The following is a 22,482-nucleotide window of genomic DNA, read 5'->3' as shown; positions in this document are numbered from 1 at the left end:
GCGTTAAACCCAACAAACCTGACTTCACCAACCAAACTGACGAGAAGTTTAATGGAAATTTCGTCGGTTATTCGACCTCTAAGACGGAGTCCAGATTTATTTTTTCGTAAAAAAAATCTCTAGAGACAGCAATATTTTAACTGATTTTTGTTAGGCTTAAAATCCTTATTTTCGGGTTTAAAAATATATGGACCTTTTTTTTATGTGCTAAAGTTACACTTATCACAACAATGTGTACAACAAAGGTAAGTATTAATTGATAACAAACAAAACACAACTAAGTTAACCTTAGTAATCTATAACCAAGAAAATGAAGAAAAAAAATTGCAAATATAATACAAACTAAATAAAAAATAATAAGCAAATTAAAATTTTAAAAAATTAACAATTTAAAAATTAAATTTACTAAACACGTATAAGATATCAAAAATTTACTTTAAAAATAGTTTACAATATTACAAACATGTTTTGTTTTGTTGTATGCCAATTACAGATGTTTATACAAAAATGTTTAGTCAATGGAACCATAGACTTAAGGCTTCGCCACACAGAACTCGTTATAACGCGACGTTCGGCCTTCCTGTATAGCGTTACCGCAATACGATTGTATGACGCAACATTGCATCATCCCTGCCACACACAAAGCGTTACAACGCAGCGCTACATATTCAAAGGCGCTACCTTCCGGAACGCGACGTCAGCCGTTCGGGTTGTGGAAAATTACAAAAGTAACGCGCGTTACGGACGTTCTGCGTGTCTCTTCTTTCATTCACAGACAGTTTCAAGATGGGAGAAGAAACCGAGAAACTTATTGAACAAGTGAGAAAGTTCGTTTATTGGCATGACACTTCACATAAGTTGTATAAAAATGTGGTGAAGAAGGCGGAGGCATGGAATGTGAATGCTGAAGAGCTGGGTATTACAAGTAAGAACGAATACCTACATATCATAATGTATTATTATTTATGTAGTACTTGTTATTACTTAATATTAGTTATTATTATAACTACTTATAACGTATTATTACTTATGTTTTATAAACAATACTTCATACAACTATGACGTATTAGCAAAGTAATCAGCAAACTGTTCGCGGACTTGAATCGCTGCGTTTGTTGACCATCGATTGGTGGCATTTGTTGCTACAAGCGCTTGCATAGGTCCCGTGGCATCTTCTTCCCTTAAATAATTGGCTGAAAATTCTACTTGAACATTATTCTTCATAATAATGTAGTTATGCAAACAGGTAGCAGCTTTAACTAAGCAATCTGCAATTGAGACACCTGTTTCTATTGGTCTCAAAAATACACCCCATTTCATGGCCAATATACCGATCGCATTTTTCACAACACGACGGGCTCGACTGAGCTGTGCATTGAAACATTTTTTTTGGATCGATCATTCCAGCTTTAGGATACGGCCTCATTAGAAACGTTTGAAGTCCGAAGCCTTCGTCGCCGACGATGACATGAGGCATAGAAGTATTTGTGCCAGGTAATGGCTTTGGAGGGAGAATAGTGTTTCCAACAATGTACTGCTGGTAGAAAGCGGAATTCTCAAATATAGCACTGTCGCTATGTCGTCCATAACTTCCGATGTCATCTACTATGAACTTGTAGAATGGGTCCACCACTGCCAGAAGGACGAGAGAAAAAAAAATCTTTGTAGCAGTAATATTCAGATCCGCTGTTATTGGGGCATTTTAATTTGATGTGTTTCCTATCTATACTTCCAACACAGTTCGGAAAAGCCCATAGTGCTCAAAAACCTTCCTCAGCTTCTTTCCAAGTCCGTGTCGTGGGAGGGAGCATATATATATATATATATATATATATATATATGCTGCAAAACGTTCCATATTTCCCGACAAACGTCTCTCACTATGTTGGAAACAGTTGAACGTCCCAAGCGAAAAGAAAATGCGATGGTCTTGTAACTGTCGCCAGTAGCCAAATACCTGAAATATAAAGAATACATATGAAATGTTTATTACGTTTTAATTTTGAATTCATATAAAATTATATATAAATATTGATAACTTTACTATTAGTATAATTTCTAATAGCAATCTTTTATTTTATTTATTTTTTATTTTTAGGTGATGCAGCCAAGACAAAATGGAAAAGTTTACGAGACAATTATATGAGGTACAAGAAAAGCGTGAAAGGTGTAACAGGGCAGGCCAAAAACGTACTAAAAGTGGCAATGGAGTAAACAAACGCACTTTTTGGATGATACCCTTCGAACCCGTACCACTGACAGAAATTTACCAAGTGACGGAATTGAAGAATCCACATTTCTCGACAATGAAACAACTGAACCTCAAAATGAAGCTGAGGAACATGAAGCAGAAATACTTCCACCCTCTACACAAATGCCAATGCCACCCCCGCCTCTAGCGAAAATAATGAAAGTTGGACTCGAGGCCAAACATGATACACCCCCAAACACGCCCGTGGACAAGTTCCTTCAATATTTGCAAAGTAAACCTGCAAGACGCGAGTTTGATGGCATAGATCACTTGTTTCTCAGTTATGCTGACACGTTCAGAAAATTCCACCCAGCGACACAAGCACTGATGAAGATGGAACTTGCTACTCTCTTCGCAAAAATGGAAATGAAAGGACTTGGTACACCAATGCACTCACCTGGGATAGCCACATCATATTCACCTATGCTCTACGATCATTCACCATCTCCCTCAGGACATATTACGCCCCCAACCCCGGTTTATCATAACATGGGTCCATTGGGCTCATCAACCAATGATTCGTATGAAAGCGCACGTCATTTATATGAAAACTGTGAGTCTATTGTCAATAAGATTAGTTTCGTTATAGTTTCAATACCTATATTACATATTACGTTTGTTTTGTTTTGCATGTGTGTTTAAATTCAAATCGTACGTAGCTCAAATGTTTTTCAATTATGTTGTGTATTACTTTGTTCGTACGAGGTTTTTAACAATGAGAGTCACGTATATTACCTTTATATTTACAGTGACCCAGACTCATTGAAATAAATACTTTTGTAAAAATGCAAGCATGAATCTTTAATAAACTTACATCAAACAAACGGCTAGTCTTTCCCTAGTTTCAACAGGTTTCCTCCAGTTCGTGGTGATCTTCTCAATATTCGGCTGCAGTAGATCTTGCAGATCCTCGAAACTTTGTCTTGACATGCGGAAATATACAAAAACTTCACGTGAACGCAGCGCCGAACACAGACGGTGGTGTTCACCAAGCTCTTCTCTCTTTTTATTAATTGGGTGCACTCAACTCCGTCTATTCCTCTCAATTAAGGCTAGAAGAAGCAGAACTTCCTCCTCATCAGAACTACTCATTGCTTTCAATTCAGCTACCTACTGTGGGAACACACACACAATACTGGATCGCTTGCTCAGATAACGCTGTTTGTGTGATGTGGCCATATCGCCGAACGCCGAGAACGCGCGTTCCCTGAGCGCCGCGTTTTAACGCGTTCTGTGTGTCGAAGCCTTTCAAGTTCTTCGCATTTCCCAGATTTGTAACCACATGAAATGAACTTCTAGTGTAGCACCATCGCGCCTTCAGTAAGAAAGAAATTTTAATTACGAATATTTTACTGAGTTGCCGCAAGCCGCAGAAAAACGTTTGTTATATGTTTGACACAAATGGATCCATACTAAGCAAAAGCAACCATTACAAATGAAATGAAACAAAAAAAATGCGTTAAAATGCAATAATCAAAATTTTTAATATGGGAACTGTTAAAAAAATACTGGAAACCAGAGATATTTCAGTGAAAAACCGTTAAAATAGAGCAGTTTAAACAGTTTTGTTTCAGTGAAATTCCACTAATTCGCATGTTTAGAGTACAACATGGAGAGCGAAGCGTATCATTGATTGTGGCTCAAGAAAGACGGTCAGTAGTATGTAAATGTATGTCCGGGCATTGGCTTCTGGCTGTGGATTGTGTGGATTGGGATTGTCGGTCCGCCATCTTGGATTGTGACGTCACGGCGGCCATCTTGGATGCTCTTTACCTTGACCTTTGACCTTGACCTAGAAATTTGACCCTAAAAAATCGCCAAAATCTGCCAAAATTTGGCAAAAATTGCCCAAAATCCTCAAAAATCGCCAAAATTTCTACTTCTGTGGGAAAAAAATTCCGCCAAAAAATCTCAAAAAATTTCTCTTTTCGAGGGAAAAATTCCCGTTTCAAGGAAAAATTTCCCGTTTTTAGTCTATAAAAATACCAGAGGCTAGAAATGTCCATATATGAGCAAAGATAGAGTTCTAGTCCAAGCCAGAATCAGTTTTTGAATTTTTTGTGATTTTTTATTTTTTATTAATTTTTTCCTGTAATTTTATGATATGAAAGAAAACTTGTGGCGGTTTTCTCCGTGTGCTTCCGATTATTCTTGTCAATATTATGGTGGTTTTCTCCGTGTGCTCCTGATTATTCATGACAATATTATGGTTGTTTTTGTCCGTGTGCTCCTGATTATTCTTGACAATATTATAGTGGTTTTCTCCGCGTGCTCCTGATTACAGATGAGCAATTAATCTCTACATGAAGGATTTTTAACTTAATGAGTCATGTTATTTTATTCAATGTTACATTTAATTAGTGAATTTCTGCTACTTAGTCAACACTTGTAATATTTTTATTAGGTGGAATTAAAAAAATAAACAACCACTACTCAGTCAAATAATAAGCTCTGAGAAATCTGTGAAACACTAACTGGAAGGATGAACTTCCTTCTCCTTGGTGTCTAGCGAAGCCCTCCTTCTTTTGCAATCGTTAGTGAGCATCCCGCATCCCACATAAAAGAACTAAATAATATGTGCCTGTAAGCAACATGTGGTGTCATCTGTTGACAGTAATCGACACTATTTAAACAGGTTATTTTTTGCATGAGATAAATTAACCCTCACCACTGAATGGTGCTATTGTAATCAGTTAGAGTAATGTAGTCTCGTAGCCATGTAGCTTCGTGTCCTGGAAGCTTCGTAGACATGATGCAATGGAACCTCGCAGACTTGTAGCTACGTAACAAAGTAGCCATGAAATCTTATAACATAATGCTGTTGGAGCAGTTGGAGCAAAAGAGAAAATGCCGTCGAAGACAGATGCGACATTTGGAGACTTGTAGATGTGTAGCTTCGTAACCAAGTAGCCTTGTTATATTATAACATAATGCTGCTGTAGCAGTTGGAGCCAAAGAGAAAATTCAGCCGAAGACAGATGTCACAATTGGAGCCATGTAGACTTATAGCTTCGTAGTCAAGTACTCGTGTAGACTTGTAGTCCTGTATCCTCGCAGTCTCGTAAACTTATTTTCTAGAAGCTTCGTAGCTCTATAGCCTTGCAGTCTCGTAAACTTGAAGACTCGTAGTCACGTAGTCTCGTAACCTCATGGGTCGTAGCCGCGTAGTCATGATGTCTTGGAGCCTCGTATACTTGTAGCTATGTAGCCAAGTATCCACGTTGACTTGTAGCTACGTAAACAAGTAGTCTTGTAATCTTATAACATAAAGCTGCTGGAGTAGTTGGAGCTTTGTAGACTCGAAGGCAGTTGTAGGAGTCTTGTAGACTCGTAGAATTGTAGTCTCATAGTCTCTTAGACTCGCAGCATTCTAGCCAAATATCATTGGAGCTGATGAAGCAAAAGACCGTTGGAGCCAATGGTTGTTGGAGCCAATGACTTTTGGAGCCAAAAGACTGTTGGAGTCAATGACTTTTGTAGCCAATGACTAATGGAAATAAAATCTGTTGGACTCATAGACTGTTGGAGACATTATATCTTAACTTATCATTGACGATCGCATCCTACCGAGTTGAATGAACGAGAGAGAATGTGCCTCCTTTTCGTTAAATGAGCTTTCGTTTTATAGAATTTCCGTCCAAACGTGCTTCGTTCTCATTAAATGCTTGTCCTGCGCGTACATTGCATACATTGCGTGTACTTTGCGTACATTGCGTGCACTGTGCGTCAATTGCGAGAACATTACGGGTTCGTTCCGTTTCCTGTGTGTACGTTCCGTTTCCTGTGTGTACTATTTCTTCATTGCGTGTACTTTGCGTACATTGCGTGTACTTTGCGTGACTGTGCGTCAATTGCGAGAACATTATGCGTTCGTTCCCTTTACTGTGTGTACTGTGTGTACGTTCCGTTTCCTGTGTGTACGTTCCATTTCCTGTGTGTACGTTCCTTTTCCTGTGTGTACTATTTCTTCATTTCGTTTCCTGCGTGTACTGTGTTTTCATTACATTTATTGCGTGTAAATTGTGTGTATTGCGCGTACATTGCGTACATTGTGTGTTGGATCTTTGGATCTGATGGCGCGAATTGTAGCTATGGGCGCATTTGGAGCAATTGGAGCCAATGAATATTGGGGTCAAAGAATATTGGAGTCAATGAATATTTGAGCCAATGAATATTGGAGCCAATGACAATTGTGCTGCCTTTTCGTTGAGGGTGCCATATTTTCGTTGACGGTGCTTCCAAATGTGCATCCTTTTCGTTGTCGGTGCTTCCAAAATGTGCTTCCTTTTCGTTGACGGTGCTTCCTTTTTTGTTGACGGTGCTTCCAAAATGTGTTTCCTTTTCGTTGACGGTGCTTCCAAATGTGCTGCCTTTTTGTTGTGCTTTCAGAATGTGCTTCCTTTTTTTGATGGTGCTTCTATTTTTAATGTTGTTTTGACTCTAGTATTATAGTAAATTGTTCTTGAATTGACTAGCGTATTATTCCATCCGGTGCATGTATATAAGCGAGTCCTAGACAGAAGGTCGCTGAGTTTGTTACTGTCGTCGACGGTGTACGGATCCTCTAGTTTGTTTCTTCTGGTGCATAAGTCGCGTAATTACCTGTTCTTGCGAACTCGATGGCATCTTTACCGACTTTAACGTCGAACTCGAGGGATGTTGTACCATCGACTACCGGAACCTTGACGACAGCTACGACGGAGAAGGATCAGATCCCGTTGGCAACGACGACGACGTCAACATTGGAGGAGATTTCAACAGACATGATACTACCATCAGAAGAGACTTTAATGCCGGTAGTGCTGTCTGTACATGAAACCTCGACGAACGCTGTTTCGCCCTCGATGGTGACTTCAATGGATGGTGAATCGTCAACAACTAACGAACTTCGATGTCGTTACTGTGACAAGATTTTCTCAAACATCAGCAATGCTCGTCGACACGAGAAGAGGGAATGTGCTAAGAACCTTTATCGTAAAATGTTTGGTTGTATTAAGTGTCGCAAGCAATTTACAAGAAATGCTAATTTGAAGTATCACTCGGAGACCTGCAAAGGCCCTGCAGTGCGGCAGAAAGTAAAGGTTTCTATACAACAACGATGCATTGATGTGCATAAGAGTATGCCTGGAAGTGGTACACCTACAGTTACAACGACATCTGGTTCAGGTTTGTCTTCAACTAGGCATTCTTGTGGCTACTGCGATATGTCCTTTGCATTTGCACATGATGTACAGAGACATGAGAGGAGTAGATGTACGAAGAATCATTCTCGCATGAAGTTTCGCTGTGATGAGTGTCATAAATGGTTTACTCGAATTGATAATTTGCGTCGACATGCGAAAAACTGTAAAGGTGAAGTCCGTGCGCCTTCTGTTGAACTACCTGTAGAAAGTTCGACTCCTCGGTTTAGATTGGTGACTCGTGAGCGTACAAGCAAAAAAACAGATGTGCAGCAACCGATTGTTATGACGTCTGAACATGAAAATAAACCTAAGACTGTGTTCGGTGCATTACAAGTAAACGATAATGGCTTCTACTTGGCGCAGTCTGCATTTCGTGGAACGTTGAAAGACTACTATTATCTAAATACGTTAGGTGAGTCGAAGGATATTTGTACTTTTCTTGATGATATCAGACAGGACATAATCAATCAGCTTACTGATGACGTAGCAACAAACGGTCCATTAAAATATAACTTCTGGTTGGACTGTATATATGGAAAGCCGTATCCGTTCGATGATAAAGTGAAGAAGTGTGCATTCAAAACATCGGCTGCAGTAATTTACAGTCCTAACGATGTGAAGCAAACTGTTAAACACGGTGTCTGGAAACTCTGTCAAGAAGAGGAGGACTATGTCAGTAAAGGTTCTGGTTGGTCTCTGTCTAGTATAAACCGAATGGAACTAAGAATAAGTCATTTCACACCGATGCGGAACTAAATTATTATAAGATTGCTGGCTTTCGCAAGTGATCCTGTAGTAGAATAGAAATTATGTAATAAATAATATGTTTGTGAAAGAACTTGAGCTGTTTAATTTCTTGAACCTGTCACTATTATGTTAAATTGTTGTTCTATTTATTTTTTTACATCATCCAGGATCGTACCAAGGACCTTAGACGATCTAATCAATCAGTATATAGATTGCAAATTTATTTAATGAATTTTGAACTTTTTCCCGCATCTCTAGCATTAAAATTACGGATTTTCAAGATGGCGTCCAAATGACAAGATGGCGGGTGTCACAGTAATAATAATAAATGATTACTGCACTCTGGTGGATAAGAATTAAACTAATATGGTGTCAGCGCACTCTAGCCGACGATACATGATGATGGCTTCCAGCAACGAAGACAAGATGGCGGACGTGACGTCATGCTACCTGACGATATATATGCTATTAACAAAGTGGTGGGGGCCAGTCTGCCTGCACCCACCACGGGGGAAGGATCGGTCACCATTTTTATTTTTTTTCACTCGTCGGGTTCGAACCGAGGACTCCGAGCTCCGTGTCATAAAAGTGATTTATTTTAATATTTATATCAAAAATTTTATTAATTGGTTTTTTTATAAATATTAAAACTTTTTTTATTAAAATCGGATAATAAATATAGATTTTAAAGATGGCGGCCGTAACGGAAATTGCAACGGTGACCATTATCCATGATGACGTCAGAGGCTTATCGGAGGCTGTAGACATGGATGTTTAAGCCTATATATGGACATTTCTAGCCTCTGGTATTTTTATGGACTAAAAACCGGAAATTTTTCCTTGAAACGGGAATTTTTCCCTCGAAAAGAGAAATTTTTGAATTGTGAAATTTTTTGAGATTTTTTGGCGGAATTTTTTTCCACAGAAATGGAAATTTTGGCGATTTTTGAGGATTTTGGGCAATTTTTGCCAAATTTTGGCAGATTTTGGCGATTTTTGAGGGTCATATTTCAAGTTCAAGGTCAAAGGTCAAGGTAAAGAGCATCCAAGATGGCCGCCGTGACGTCACAATCCAAGATGGCGGACCGACAATCCTAATCCATACAATAAACAGCCAGAAGCTAGTGCCCGGACATACATTTACATACTACTAGGGTCATACTGTTCTCGACAGGGCCCATAAATATGCGGTTATTTTGTTATTAGATTTGTGTAAATCGCCTTTAAATAACTTAGCGATTCATATTATCTAAGGATGGGAGAAATAGTTGCAGTATTTCGATACATACCTTGGCCTGAAATGATTCCTAGAAATACGACTGTTCGGTGCCCAATTTTTAACAGAATTTGTATTTATTTAAAGTTATTGTAAGGAGGTTTAACGTTACTTAAAAAAAAATTGGTTGCCTGTAAAGTCGGTTTACGGACGGTAGTTTAACTTGACAACGTCTTAACAAAAAATTGATGAAATGATTGCATACTTTTATGAATAAAATTGAAACATTTTTATTGAATTATTACTATTTTTATGGATACAAAGAAGAACTGAAATGAAATCTACAATTTAATTGATAAATTTACTATTATTTGCACTCATTCATTCAAATATGTTTATTACTTTAACGAAGAGTTTATTTCAACTATAACTTTTATACATGTTTGCTATTTAACTTCTTCCCATCTGTGTTATTCTGTTAAGGATAGGACGATGATAGGAAAAGTAGGAAACGAATGGGAGTGTTTGAAGTTTAATGTGCCTCGAAAAAGTCAAATCGATGGTTGTTCCAATCGAGTGGAAGAGAGATAGATGCGGCGCAAGCGTACAATGAGCGTAACGGGACACAGCGTAACGGTACAATTCGCGTAACGGGACTATGTGCGTAACGGGACACTTTTTCGTGCGTGCAGCCGGCGTTCATCGATTTATTAGACGTTGTCATGTAAAAATAAATACTGTAAGTCTCGTTGTAATGCACCCTTCAGACTTAAACTTCTCACTTAAACGTCTAACTTGTTGCGTTCAGCGAAGTCATCCTGAAGCCAGCCTGAAGCATCAGCTACATTGGCTGAGGCTGCTAGCCACTCGTCGGTGATGTTTGAAAGCATTCTCATCGTCTCAGCAAGCGTCGACTATGCAACGTGAGTTAAACGCGCTCACTCACTCGAAAAATAAAAATGGGATGTGGCTGTGTCATGGACACGGCCGTGTGTTACGTGAATACGTGTACGTAACAGGTAATATTTAAAAAAAATGGGGCGTGGCTGTGTTATTCCTTTACGTACCCGGCACTGCTTCGCTCGGTATCATTCGATTGCTTTTGTGAAGCCTTTTTCAACCGTATACGATCTCTGTATTTGGATTTGGCTTTTTTACGCGTATGGGCCGACATTGTGTAGTTTTGATTATATATATATATTTTATTTTAACAGCATGTATATTCACTGTAACTATTTTACACTGATTTTTTATATATGCAATTGATAGATATTGACGAGAGCTGACGATTGAAACGTCGTACGAACGACAAAAGTTATACTAAATGGAAATCTCGAAACGCAGCAAAATGACCTTTAAATGGCGGCGCTTCCCCCTCCACCACGCGCGATGCGTCGCAGTCCTCACTTAGCGTAACGAATTCTTTGATCCTTTAGCTATCCAGTGGTGTAATTAAATTTTGGATGGAGATGATAGATATGTAGTTCCAACACCAAGCTATATACCCCGATTTTGTTATCTTTCGTTTTTTGAATTGCCTCCCTCAAAGGAAGCAATTTTAGAGACGTATTCACGTAAAAAAGTTTTGACTTGTGTCTTTGTTTTGGTTATTGAGTCATTTTTTTTCAGAATAATTTTTTTGTTTAAAATTTTCACGTAAAATTAAAACACGAGTTATAGTGTTTGTTTTGTTACTCAGCTAGTATTTTATTTGTAAGTACAGAATAGAAAGTTTACGTCAACGGTTAGCTTTCAGTATTCGGTGTTACAGATGAAATTTTGTTTTGCTCTAATGTTAAAGAGCGTACTATTTTCCAAGTACATGCCTTTTTCTTCTGCAAAAAAAAAAAACAGAGAATCATGGGCTTTCTTTGAATTTTTGCTGGTCTCACTGAGCCGCTTGTACGGTTGTTGCATTTGGGAACTTTCGTGTCTATTTGGGTCTATGCTATTGCTTTATCTGGTGTCAGGTTGTGTGGCGGTGCATAGCCAACACATCTGCCGTTTTGGGTCCGCCCACAGGAAAATGACAGGTCCCCACCATGCAAAAACATTTCATATGTTGTTTACGAGATCCGAATAAACCGCTCAAGACCTATTAAAGGTGTCTGATTACGAACATCAGTTAAGAGCCATTACACCTGTCTATACAAGTTTCGTCTAGCAGCATAAGAGGCTGAAACAGTTGTTCTCAAAGACGTTTTAATGTGTGGAAAAAATTCAGCTCCCAGCATTGTGAATGGTATGCGGATGTGCAGGTAGCATGAGACTACGGGAAGCCTAAGATGTCCATCAAGTTCTGTCCCTGCCCGAACACGCCCGAATATTCACCTTCGGCCAACCTCGGGTTTATTTATATATATATATATATATATATATATATATATTTCTCTGTTTATTTTAATGTAGCTATACTAACCTAACTAACCGTCCATAGTGTTTTAAAGAGTTTTAATGTAGCTAACCTAACTGACCACTTTTAATATTTTAATTCATTTTTACTGGGCAAAAATAAAACAAATCCCGAGGTTGGCCGAAGGTGAATATTCGGGCGTGTTCGGGCAGGGACAGAACTTGATGGACATCTTAGGCTTTTCTGAAACTACAGGGTATGGGATATGGGACTTGAAGGGGGCCCAGACCTGTTGGGGCAGGGGCGAGCTCAAACCTTGGCACACCCAAGGCACACCCACGGCACACCCGTTTGTGTGCCCGCGGGCACAGCCGCAGGCAGCGGCAACTGGGTTGCCGGGGAGTCCCCGCGCGCAGCCATCACGTCCCGAGATTCACAGACCCCCGCCCAGTCCTCGAGCAAAGAGTATCGAAGTAAACAGATACTTCAGTCCCTGTCTTAAGGGCGTGCCTCTCATTTCAGGTCATGATTTTATATTTATATTAATCACTGATCAACTTTTAGACTTTTTCAATAGTTTAACTTTCACGAAATTAAAAATATATACATTGCATACTTTTTGCATAATTAGCTGCCAAAGTCACTTTTTTTTAACGTTTTTGGGTTGTACAAATAAGGAGAATTTAATTTATTGCAGAACTGAAACTTTTTAGGTTTAACTGCAATGTCAGTGTCTACTTCATGGTATGGTTTGCATTTCTATCACAAAATCTCATTTCATGTTTCTTGGCTGTCAAAATCGTAACAAAATTTGAGAACTTTGAAATACCAGGTAAAATTAATTAACATTTTCTGAAAGAAATTCAAACCATGTCTTGAAGTAGCCAATGGCATTGCAGTTAAACATAAAAAGTTTCATTTTATCATTAAATTAACTTCTCCTTATTTGTACAACACAAAAACGTTAAAAATGTAACTTTGGCAGCTAATTATACAAAAAGTATGCGTTGTATATATTCTTCATTTCGTGAAAGTTAAACAATTGAAAAAGTCGACAAGTTTATCTGTAATTACTGTAAATATAAAATCTTGACCTGAAATGTGAGGCACCCCCTTAACATAATTTTCTCTCTCTCTCTATCTCTCTCTATCTCTCTCTCTCTCTCTCTCTCTCTGAAATCTGTCACTAATGAATCTTAGACCACCAACCACACAGCATAAAATCAAAGAAGTTTAATTTTGTCCCGAATTATATCACGATCTAAGTTTTGTTTTACATTTCTTCGGGTTCAGGATCTAGGTCTCTATAATAAATTTATACGTTTTATAAAAGATCATCTAATTTGTATTTCAGAGTCTTGACATTTTTATATAAATATTAAATTTTTTTATATTATTAGAGAAGGAAGGTGGTGTTAGTTGGTAGTCTAACGTAAAGTTAGGTTAACCTCGTTGTTATACAATACATAACCATCTTTGGCTAGTAAAATCGCGATATTAATTTACATAAATGCCCATCTAGTGCAATACACACAAATTGGCTTTATTTGAAGTAGTAACTAGAAGCACCGAAAATACATAAATAGGAATGTACAATTAACTATTACTTTCAAGAATCAACTGATACATTCAAACAGACATGGCCTCACAAAAAAAATTAACATAAATGTTGTTAATCAAACATAAACGTTCACCAATGTCTCCCGATTCCTTTATATTTAGGCGCTACGCATTATTTAATAGTTATGTATTATAAATATAATATTTTTAATATACGTATTAAACATGCATCAACAGACAACAACGATATTTTAACGATCGCTATTCAAAAAATATAAGGAATCCAACCCGACGGTGTAATATTTATTGATTCGCATCTATATTTAAAAAAAATTGTTAAGTGGTTTCCTTAAACTAAAATTTGGACGAGTCAAAATAATTATATTAAGAAAGAAAAATCACAGTTTATTTATAAAGTAACATATTAAACAATTATTTATAATTCAGCTCTGAATGTAAATGACATTCTGATGTTGGTAGAGACGGAATCGTTAATGTAAGATAAGCGTATCGTAGGCCTTATCTAGTGACAGAGAATGGGGTGTGCTCTCGCTACTTACAAACACACAAGGTACAACTTTCTACGTCATGCACACGGTCATACAGACAGGTCTTGTAACTTAGCTTCACTCTCCGTCCGCTTAGTGAAGCCAGCGGCGGTCTGCGAACTAACAGCGCTAGAAGTAGTTCAGCCCAAAATCAACATTGTGCTTAGTGGGAGTTTCGCACAGAAGTGGGAATATTTTTAAAAACTTTGTCTCGGTTTAAATTTCAGTTACAGTTTAGGAATTTTTATTTATTTGGGAACTTTGTATGTGTTAAATGTATAGCAATAGCTCGTACCTTTGCCGCGATTCTCAGTTAAAAGTTGGAGTGTTGAGAATGCGGAACCCAAACAAACTGGGATCTTCCATAGTAAACAAGTTATGAAATGTTAATTGCTTTTTTTAATCAAGAATATTGTTTTTCTATGTATTTTAATTTTCAAGCAAGTGTCATTCTTTCGAATGTGAAATTTAATCCAGTAATTCTTTTTTAATCTAAGTAAGATTTCAACTCTTAATTTTAACTGGTATTGCAGCTTGCTATATTTTTTTTCTAACCAGGTCGCTAGGTAGGTATAAAAACGAAGAAAAAAAACTTAACGGTTTTAAGTCGTAACCACCATTACAGTCAGCCGCATTAGAAGAGAAAGGCACTCTCTCTCACCACTTCAACTTAACTGAAAATGAGGTAAAATTTTAAGGCAATGGTACAGATCAGGGAGTTTCCAAGCACCCAAACGAATGAAAACATGGTAATATAGGGAAAATTTTCTAAATTTGAGATGGATTAGGAATAATATAATATCATGTACGAAATGTCCATTTACCACAATTTTAATAATGGGCTGAACTACTACTAGCGCCGTTAGTTCGCAGGCCGCCGCGAGCTTCACTTAGGCCAGCCCCACACGACACCCATTTACTCAGCAGTTTTCATGCTTGTTTTCTGTTAGCGCACCTGCTCTCGTGTAGGTAACGCCTCCCAAGGGGTCAGTGTTTTGTTAAACTGACAATAACATGATTATCCTTCCCTGATATGCTTGCTTTGGTCGGCAACTGCATATGAAATTAAGAAATAATGTGCATAAGTATTTGTATAACAGAAGAGAAGAAATAATTCTATTAACATTCTGGGTATCGTGTGTATGAAATTAAGAATTATTTCTTCTCTTCTGTTATACAAACATTTATGCACATTTATATACCCATGGGTATAACAGAAGGTAAACCAGAAAATGGGCATCGTGAGGGGTGGGCTTAAGCGGACGAGACACGTCAAGGCAAAGTATAGGTAGTTGCTATACCTACATATCTATATGACCTTGGTCATGCCTGTTCTAAGTTATGTAATTCAATGTTGCGTGTTTCTAAGTTATGAGAAATCTAAGTTTTGTGTTTCCAAGTTATCTCAGTTCTAAGTTATGATTTTATTAGTTGTGTGGATATTTTTAATTTCGAGAATTCTAAGTTATGGCTGTTCCAAGCTGTGTGTTTCTAAATAATTTGTGGATACCCCCCCCCCCTTTTTTCCACCTAAATCCTAAGTTTGTCGCTTGCTATTGCAGCTTCGCGGTCGGAGTAGAATAGAACATCACCGATTTGCGAGATCAGCTCGTAGAACTATAAGAGAGGAGCCATGCCACACAGGAGAATTACGAAACGCATCCTGTTCCGAAGTAGAAATAAATAAATAATATTGTAAAACGGCCTCTGTACTAAAGGTACGGTTTTCAAATCGACTTAACGATCAAATAAATCGCCGGTTGAATGCATTTTACATTTTCACCATTTTAGAGTATTTAAAATGTCTGCAACTAAATTTTCACCTTGGTTACACGTGTGAAAATAAGGAATTTTTGTGAGAATATGTTTTTAATAACAGATCTAATCTTATTATAATTAATCTTTTAGAACATCAAGGCCACAACATAAACAATTAAACAAATTATTCAGTAACTCACTTTAACTGTAAAACTAAACATAAAAGTACACAATAGAGGTTTACACCGGAGATTCACAACTGTAACAAACATGGCGACGAAAACCTGCAGGGAAACGTACAGTTGCCTGATTCTATAATTTTATTCGTTATTATTCTACTTCCTCTAACCCTATCCTCTATCGATCGCCCCATTTCTGAGCGTTGCACTTTCCGTTACGCTGTGAGTAGTCATCGCCTCACCTAACTGGCTGTAAAGATGCTTCACTTGGAGAGAGAGAGAGAGAGAGAGAGAGAGAGAGAGAGAGAGAGAATTATAAGCTGCACGAGGCGCGAAGTATTTGGGAAGCCTACTTTTCACAGACGAGAGAGCCAAACGCCCGATCGTGCATCTTCGGTTTTTTTTATTTGGTTCATTGTAACTCATGATAACTAATGGTAAATTAGGTTAGGTTAGCTACATTATAAATACTTTAAAACATTGTGGACGGTTGATTTGGTTAGGATAGCTACATTTAAGATACTGTGAAATCATGTAAACGGTTTCCTAGCCCCGGATAGCTACATATTAAAAAGGTTATTTGCTAAGCAACCATAAAATACTTACCTAATATAAACAACCATCCACAATGTTTTAAAGTATTTATAATGTAGCTAACCTATCCTAATAGACCGCAAAATTTAATGCCACACCGGTTTATTCAATGAGATAGAACGGGGGGAAAATAAGAGCGAGCATGAACTTCGGGGAACTTCGTTTGTGGCTCTCTCGTCTGTGAAATGAAGGCTTCCCGAAGTATTAGAGCGTCCGACTCTGGTTAAGTGAATCTTAGTTGCTCCTGCTAATGACGCTGTTAATCCTCTATCTGGTTTCCACGAGTTGTTGTCCGCTGCCGACGCTACTTCATCTGGTTTCCACGAGTTGACCGCTGCCGACGCTACTTCATCTGGTTTCCACGAGTTGTCAGCTGACGACCCTACTTCATCTGGTTTGCACGAGTTGTCCGCTGCCGACGCTACTTCATCTGGTTTCCACGAGTTGTTGTCCGCTGCCGACGCTACTTCATTTGGTTTCCACGAGTTGTCCGCTGCCGACGCTACTTCATCTGGTTTCCACGAGTTGTCAGCTGCCGACGCTATTTCATCTGGTTTCCACGAGTTGTTGTCCGCTGCCGACGCTACTTCATCTGGTTTCCACGAGTTGTTGTCCGCTGCCGACGCTACTTCATTTGGTTTCCACGAGTTGTCCGCTGCCGACGCTACTTCATCTGGTTTCCACGAGTTGTTGTCCGCTGCCGACGCTACTTCATCTGGTTTCCACGAGTTGTTGTCCGCTGCCGACGCTACTTCATCTGGTTTCCACGAGTTGTTGTCCGCTGCCGACGCTACTTCATCTGGTTTCCACGAGTTGTTGTCCGCTGCCGACGCTACTTCATCTGGTTTCCACGAGTTGTCAGCTGCCGACGCTACTTCATCTTGTTTTTACGAGTTATCAGCTGCCGACGCTACTTCATCTGCTTTCCACGAGTTGTTGTCCGCTGCCGACGCTACTTCATCTGGTTTCCACGAGTTGTCCGCTGCCGACGCTACTTCATCTGGTTTCCACGAGTTGTCAGCTGCCGACGCTACTTCATCTGGTTTCCATGAGTTGTCCGCTGCCGACGCTACTTCATCTGGTTTCCACGAGTTGTCAGCTGCCGACGCTACTTCATCTGGTTTCCACGAGTTGTCAGCTGCCGAAGCTACTTCATCTGGTTTCCACGAGTTGTCAGCTGCCGACGCTACTTCATCTGGTTTCCACGAGTTGTCCGCTGCCGACGCTACTTCATCTGGTTTCCACGAGTTGTCCGCTGCCGACGCTACTTCATCTGGTTTCCACGAGTTGTCCGCTGCCGACGCTCCAGGAACGGACAGACGCGCGGGCATCGCTGCGTCGAAGACAGGCCAGGTTTTACCCGGACTTTCACTTTCTCGCGGCCACGCGCCGAGGCGACCGAGGTTGTTAAGGCGGGCAGCCATCTTTTCACAGACGAGAGAGCCAAAAACCCGAAGTTCCCCGAAGTTCATGTTTTTTTTTTTTCCGTATCTTCAATTTAGCTGTCCTAACCAAATCAACCGTCCACGAAGTTTTAAAGTATTTATAATGTAGCTAACCTAACCTAATTGACCATTAGTATCCTTTTATCAACACCGCCATATTTATTTAAAATGAATTAAAAAAAAACCGAAGATGCACGATCGGACGTTTGGCTCTCTCGTCTGTGAAAATAAGGCTCACTCCCGGGCGTCATCTCGGTGTGTTTCACTCTCTTGCCATTGGTCGTGTGCAAGGGGCTTGTCGGCAGTTGCGAGGTGAGACGGGATCAGGAACGTGATGGTGCAAGCAAGTAGGAGGACACAGCGTGAACGGGATCATGGGGAAAAAAAAAAAAATAGTACGTGGAGTCCCTCCGCGCGGAAGAAGTGAAACTTCGTAATGTTGAAATGAAAATAGGAAGGGGTAGAAATTGATTTTTAGTGAAATCATATTGTATCAAATCAAACAAAAAAAATGAAATAATGAATATTATAAATTAAAATAGAACAATAAAATAGAACAACAAGTACGTATTTCAGCTAATTTCACGACGCTCACACTGTTTACTTCGCTGCATAGCAAGAATACCACGCGCGTGTGCTTGGAATATTGGACGCTACTCGTTGCGCTGGCCTGTAACAGGTATACTACGCGCATGCGTTCGAGTGCCACGCATTCACTCTCGCTCTGTCTCTTTCTATTCCGCCTCCCCAGGAGCGTTGAACGTTTAACGCAACAGTGCTTTCATACCACCTCCATGGTAGCGTTTAACGTTTAACGCAACCTTGTTGGAAGTCGCATTAGAAGTTTCACTTAAAAAACCAAGAACCAAATGGTATGTTTGTATGTATGATCTTGTCTTGAGAACGGAAAAAAAGAAATGCTGCCTAGGAAAATTGTGGAGTTGAAGTTCACAGGAAGAAGGCCCCAAAGATGACCAAGAATGAGGTGGGAAGAGCAGTTGGTTAAAGGAGTGAAGGAGAGGGGAAAATAATAAAACAGAGTAAATGGGGAGGAAGGTACAGTGACGGAGGAAGATGTAAGCATTTTACTTTCCTCTCACAAGACCTCTGGTTGGAAGCAGTTGATAATTAATTATGATAATGACTCGTGCGTAAGTAAATTTAGATGGATAGCTCGTTTGCATTTTGTGCTTCGTCTCAAATTTTCTCAACAGATATTTAATAAAGTAGCTTGGCTTCTGGGTTGTAGCCGTGTCCTTGGCGAATAATTCACCGACGTTTCGGTCGATATTTCAGTCGCCATCATCAGGGAGCAGTAGGTAACTGCTCCCTGATGATGGCGACTGAAATGTCGACCGAAACGTCGGTGAATTATTCGCCAAGGACACGGCTACAACACAGTAGCCAAGATACTTCAGACAATGGCCGTGAAAGCCTGTGAGCATTATTAGATATTTAATAAATTGTTGTTTAATAGCTGTAAAATTAACGGAATTGTTCATTACATATTGCACGAGCCTTTTAGAGCTCAAAAATTAAGTTTAGTAAAAAATTGGTTGTCTGTAAAGTCGGTTAACGGACGATAGTTTAACGTGACGTCATTACAAAACATTGATGAAATGATTGCATAGTTTTATGAATAAAATTTAATCATTTTTATTGAATTATCACTATTTTGTATGGATACAAAGAAGGAGTGAAATGAAATCTACAATTTAATTGATAAATTTACTTTTATTTTCACTCATTAATTCAAATATGTTTATTACTTTAACGAACAGATTATTTTAACTATAACTTTTATAGATGTTTGCTATTTAACTTCTTCCAATCCGTGTTATTCTGTTAAGGATAGGACGATGATAGGAAAAGTAGGAAACGAATGGGAGTGTTTGAAGTTTAGTGTGCCTCGAAAAAGTCAAATCGATGGTTGTCCCAATCAAGTGGAAGAGAGATAGATGCGGCGCAAGCGTACAATGAGCGTAACGGGACACAGCGTAACGGGACAATGTGCGTATTGGGACACTATTTCGTGCGTGCAGCCGGCATTCATCGATTTATTAGACGTAGTCACGTCAAAATATATAACGAACATATGGTTTCGTGACCCGATGATCAGTTCCAGATAGCAATCGTGATCAGTTTGCAGGAAAAGCCCTGGAATAATATAAATGGAAAAACAATGAAATGGCCAACATGTAGCGAGAGACTGTGCCTCTTAAGGCCCCTGCCCACCCGGGCACACACACGGTGCGCAGAGCTTCAGGGAAAACAACGCGATTTGATAACCACTCAATACCTATATCAGAGTGGGGTCTGCTTACGAAAAGCATTCAAGAGTTCGCTGAGGGCCGAAAAAGTACTTTAGATTTCGAATTAAGCTTTTTTAAACTGTAGTTTTAGAAGAGTTAAAATGGCTAAAACGCATGTTTCAAGAAAAAATTTTGGCGTAAAACAAACGGTACAGATTCTTGAAAGCACTTAAGGGACTTGCATTACACCTGTATCTTCATTTCTCGGCCATGTAATGTTACGGTCACCGCTCAAATTTCACGGTTATCCTGTGACGACGAGAAGACTGCGCGTCAGTCCAGAGGAGACACCGCGCTAGAAGCACCAGCGAGCGTCGCGCTTATCATCCCGCCTCGCTAACACACATACACCCCTGACGAGGCGGGCCCCTTAAACGTGCGTGGTTCACTCTCACCCGAGTCCGTCCCAAGACCTGCTACGAGTGTCCTCAAGATGGCCGCCACGCCCGTCAAACGACGTGCATGCGGTTTTCATTCCAACGTGAGCTTTCGATATCGATTCCGACATTCTGCCGGCTCGCCGATCGGAACCAATCGAATTGACGACGAGAGTTTGAAACGCAAATCTGAGTGCTCTGTCGGTACGAGGATTCTGCTCTCTCTCTGCTATGTTCGGGTCTAACGATTCCTCGACACTTTTCTTCTGCTTCTTCCTGTGGGGAGTTCCAGACCATAGAACAAGAAGTACGACTCTCACAATGGAAACCAAAAAAAAAAAAAAAACATGTTTTGCGAGACGTGTGACGCTAACTACTAGCAAAAAACAATAAAAATCTTGAATCCAAAGTTTTAGGTTTAAAACGATAAGATATGCACAAGACGACTATTTGCTTAGTAAAACTGATTTTAATTGTCCGAAATGCACTTAAAGCTGTTTTTTTTTTAACAAAAATTTGTTTTATAAAATGAGTATGAGATCCAAAATTTCTGGTATTCCACACAACAAAATATGTGGCAACAAAAATAAAGTTTGTTAATTTTTAACTGGTTTGTTGTTAGTGTGATAATAGCTTATGCATTACTTCTCACAACCAATGTAGCTACGTTAGTAACATATTATGAAAGCTACTATCTAGCGGGCGGGCCGAGAACTACTTTAAAAACTTAGGTCTCAGTCTCTGCCACGGTCATGTAGACAGGTCTGGCAACTTCCTGTTCTTTGCCTTGGCGTGTCTCGTCAGCTGAGTGAAGCTTGCGGCGGCCTGCGAACTAACGGCGCTAGTAGTAGTTCAGCCCGTTATTTGCATTGTGTTAAATGGGAGTTTCGTATAAAAAATGTATTTATAATTCCGTCTCAATTTTGGAATTTTTTTCCCCTAAATTACGTTTTTCTCATTCGTTTGGGTGCTTGGTAAATGCCTCATTTGTACCAGTGCCTTAAAAATTTTCCCGCATTTGTCAGTTGAGTTGAAGTTGTGAGAGAGAATATATGTTTATTTTTATTGCGCCCAGCTGTAATGAATGTTACGGCTTAAAACCGTCAGGTTTTTTTTGTTTTTTTTCGTTTCTATACCTACCAAACGGCCCGGTTAGAAGAAAAACAAATAGTAAGCTGCAAAAACCAGAAAAATTTAGAGGGTAGAGGGTAGGATCCGAGTCGGGGCTCACCGATTTGGCTTAAACTGTGAGAGTAGAGAAGCAATCATTCAGTTATCGTTAGTTCAGGGGAAGCCTATGATATACATTCTATATTGACAGACCCGAATACTCACGTTGGCAAGCCTTCTTTTCACAGACATGAGAGCCAAACGCCCGATCGTGCATCTTCGGTTTTTTTTTTGTTCATCGTAAATAAATATAGATACAACTCATGATAACTAATGGTCAAATAGGTTAGTTTAGCTACATTATAAATACTTTAAAACAGTTGGACGGTTGATTTAGTTAGGATAGCTACATTAAAGATACTGTGAAATCATGTAAACTGTTTCCTAGCCCTGGATAGCTACATATTAATAAGTTATTTGCTAAGCAACCATAAAATGATTTTACAGTATTTTTAATGTAGCTAAATATAACCAACCTTCCACAATGTTTAAAAGTATTTATAATGTAGCTAATCTATCCTAATCGACCGCAAAATTTAATGCCACACCGGTTTATACAATGAGATAGAACGGAAATAAAAAGCGAGCATGAACTTCGGGTAACTTCGTGTTTGGCTCTCGTCTGTGAAAAGAAGGCTTGCCAACGTGAGTATTCGGGTCAGTGCAATACAGAATGTACACCATAGGCTTCCCATCGTTAGTTCAGTGGCAGTTCCGTGCGAGTCACCGCCGAGGGCACGTCGTGTTGCCGTCAAACGGGGCAACGTCTCCGAAGTGAGACGCGAGTTC

General features: G+C 39.3%; 1 protein-coding gene across 1 annotated transcript; it reads left to right on the top strand.

Moving 5' to 3' along the window:
• The first annotated feature begins 786 nt into the window (after positions 1 to 786).
• On the top strand, positions 787 to 12,252 carry LOC134528844 (uncharacterized). Its single transcript, XM_063362510.1, has 4 exons — positions 787 to 925; positions 2,099 to 2,190; positions 2,465 to 2,630; positions 12,128 to 12,252. Exons 1-4 carry the CDS (start codon positions 787 to 789, stop codon positions 12,250 to 12,252), a joined length of 522 nt encoding a protein of 173 aa, XP_063218580.1.
• The last annotated feature ends 10,230 nt before the right edge of the window (positions 12,253 to 22,482 follow it).

This window comes from Bacillus rossius, chromosome 2, assembly GCF_032445375.1.
Source record: "Bacillus rossius redtenbacheri isolate Brsri chromosome 2, Brsri_v3, whole genome shotgun sequence".
Classification (NCBI taxonomy): domain Eukaryota; kingdom Metazoa; phylum Arthropoda; class Insecta; order Phasmatodea; family Bacillidae; genus Bacillus; species Bacillus rossius.
Note: the sequence above shows the minus strand (reverse complement) of the source record. Positions and strands in the feature narration are given on the sequence as shown.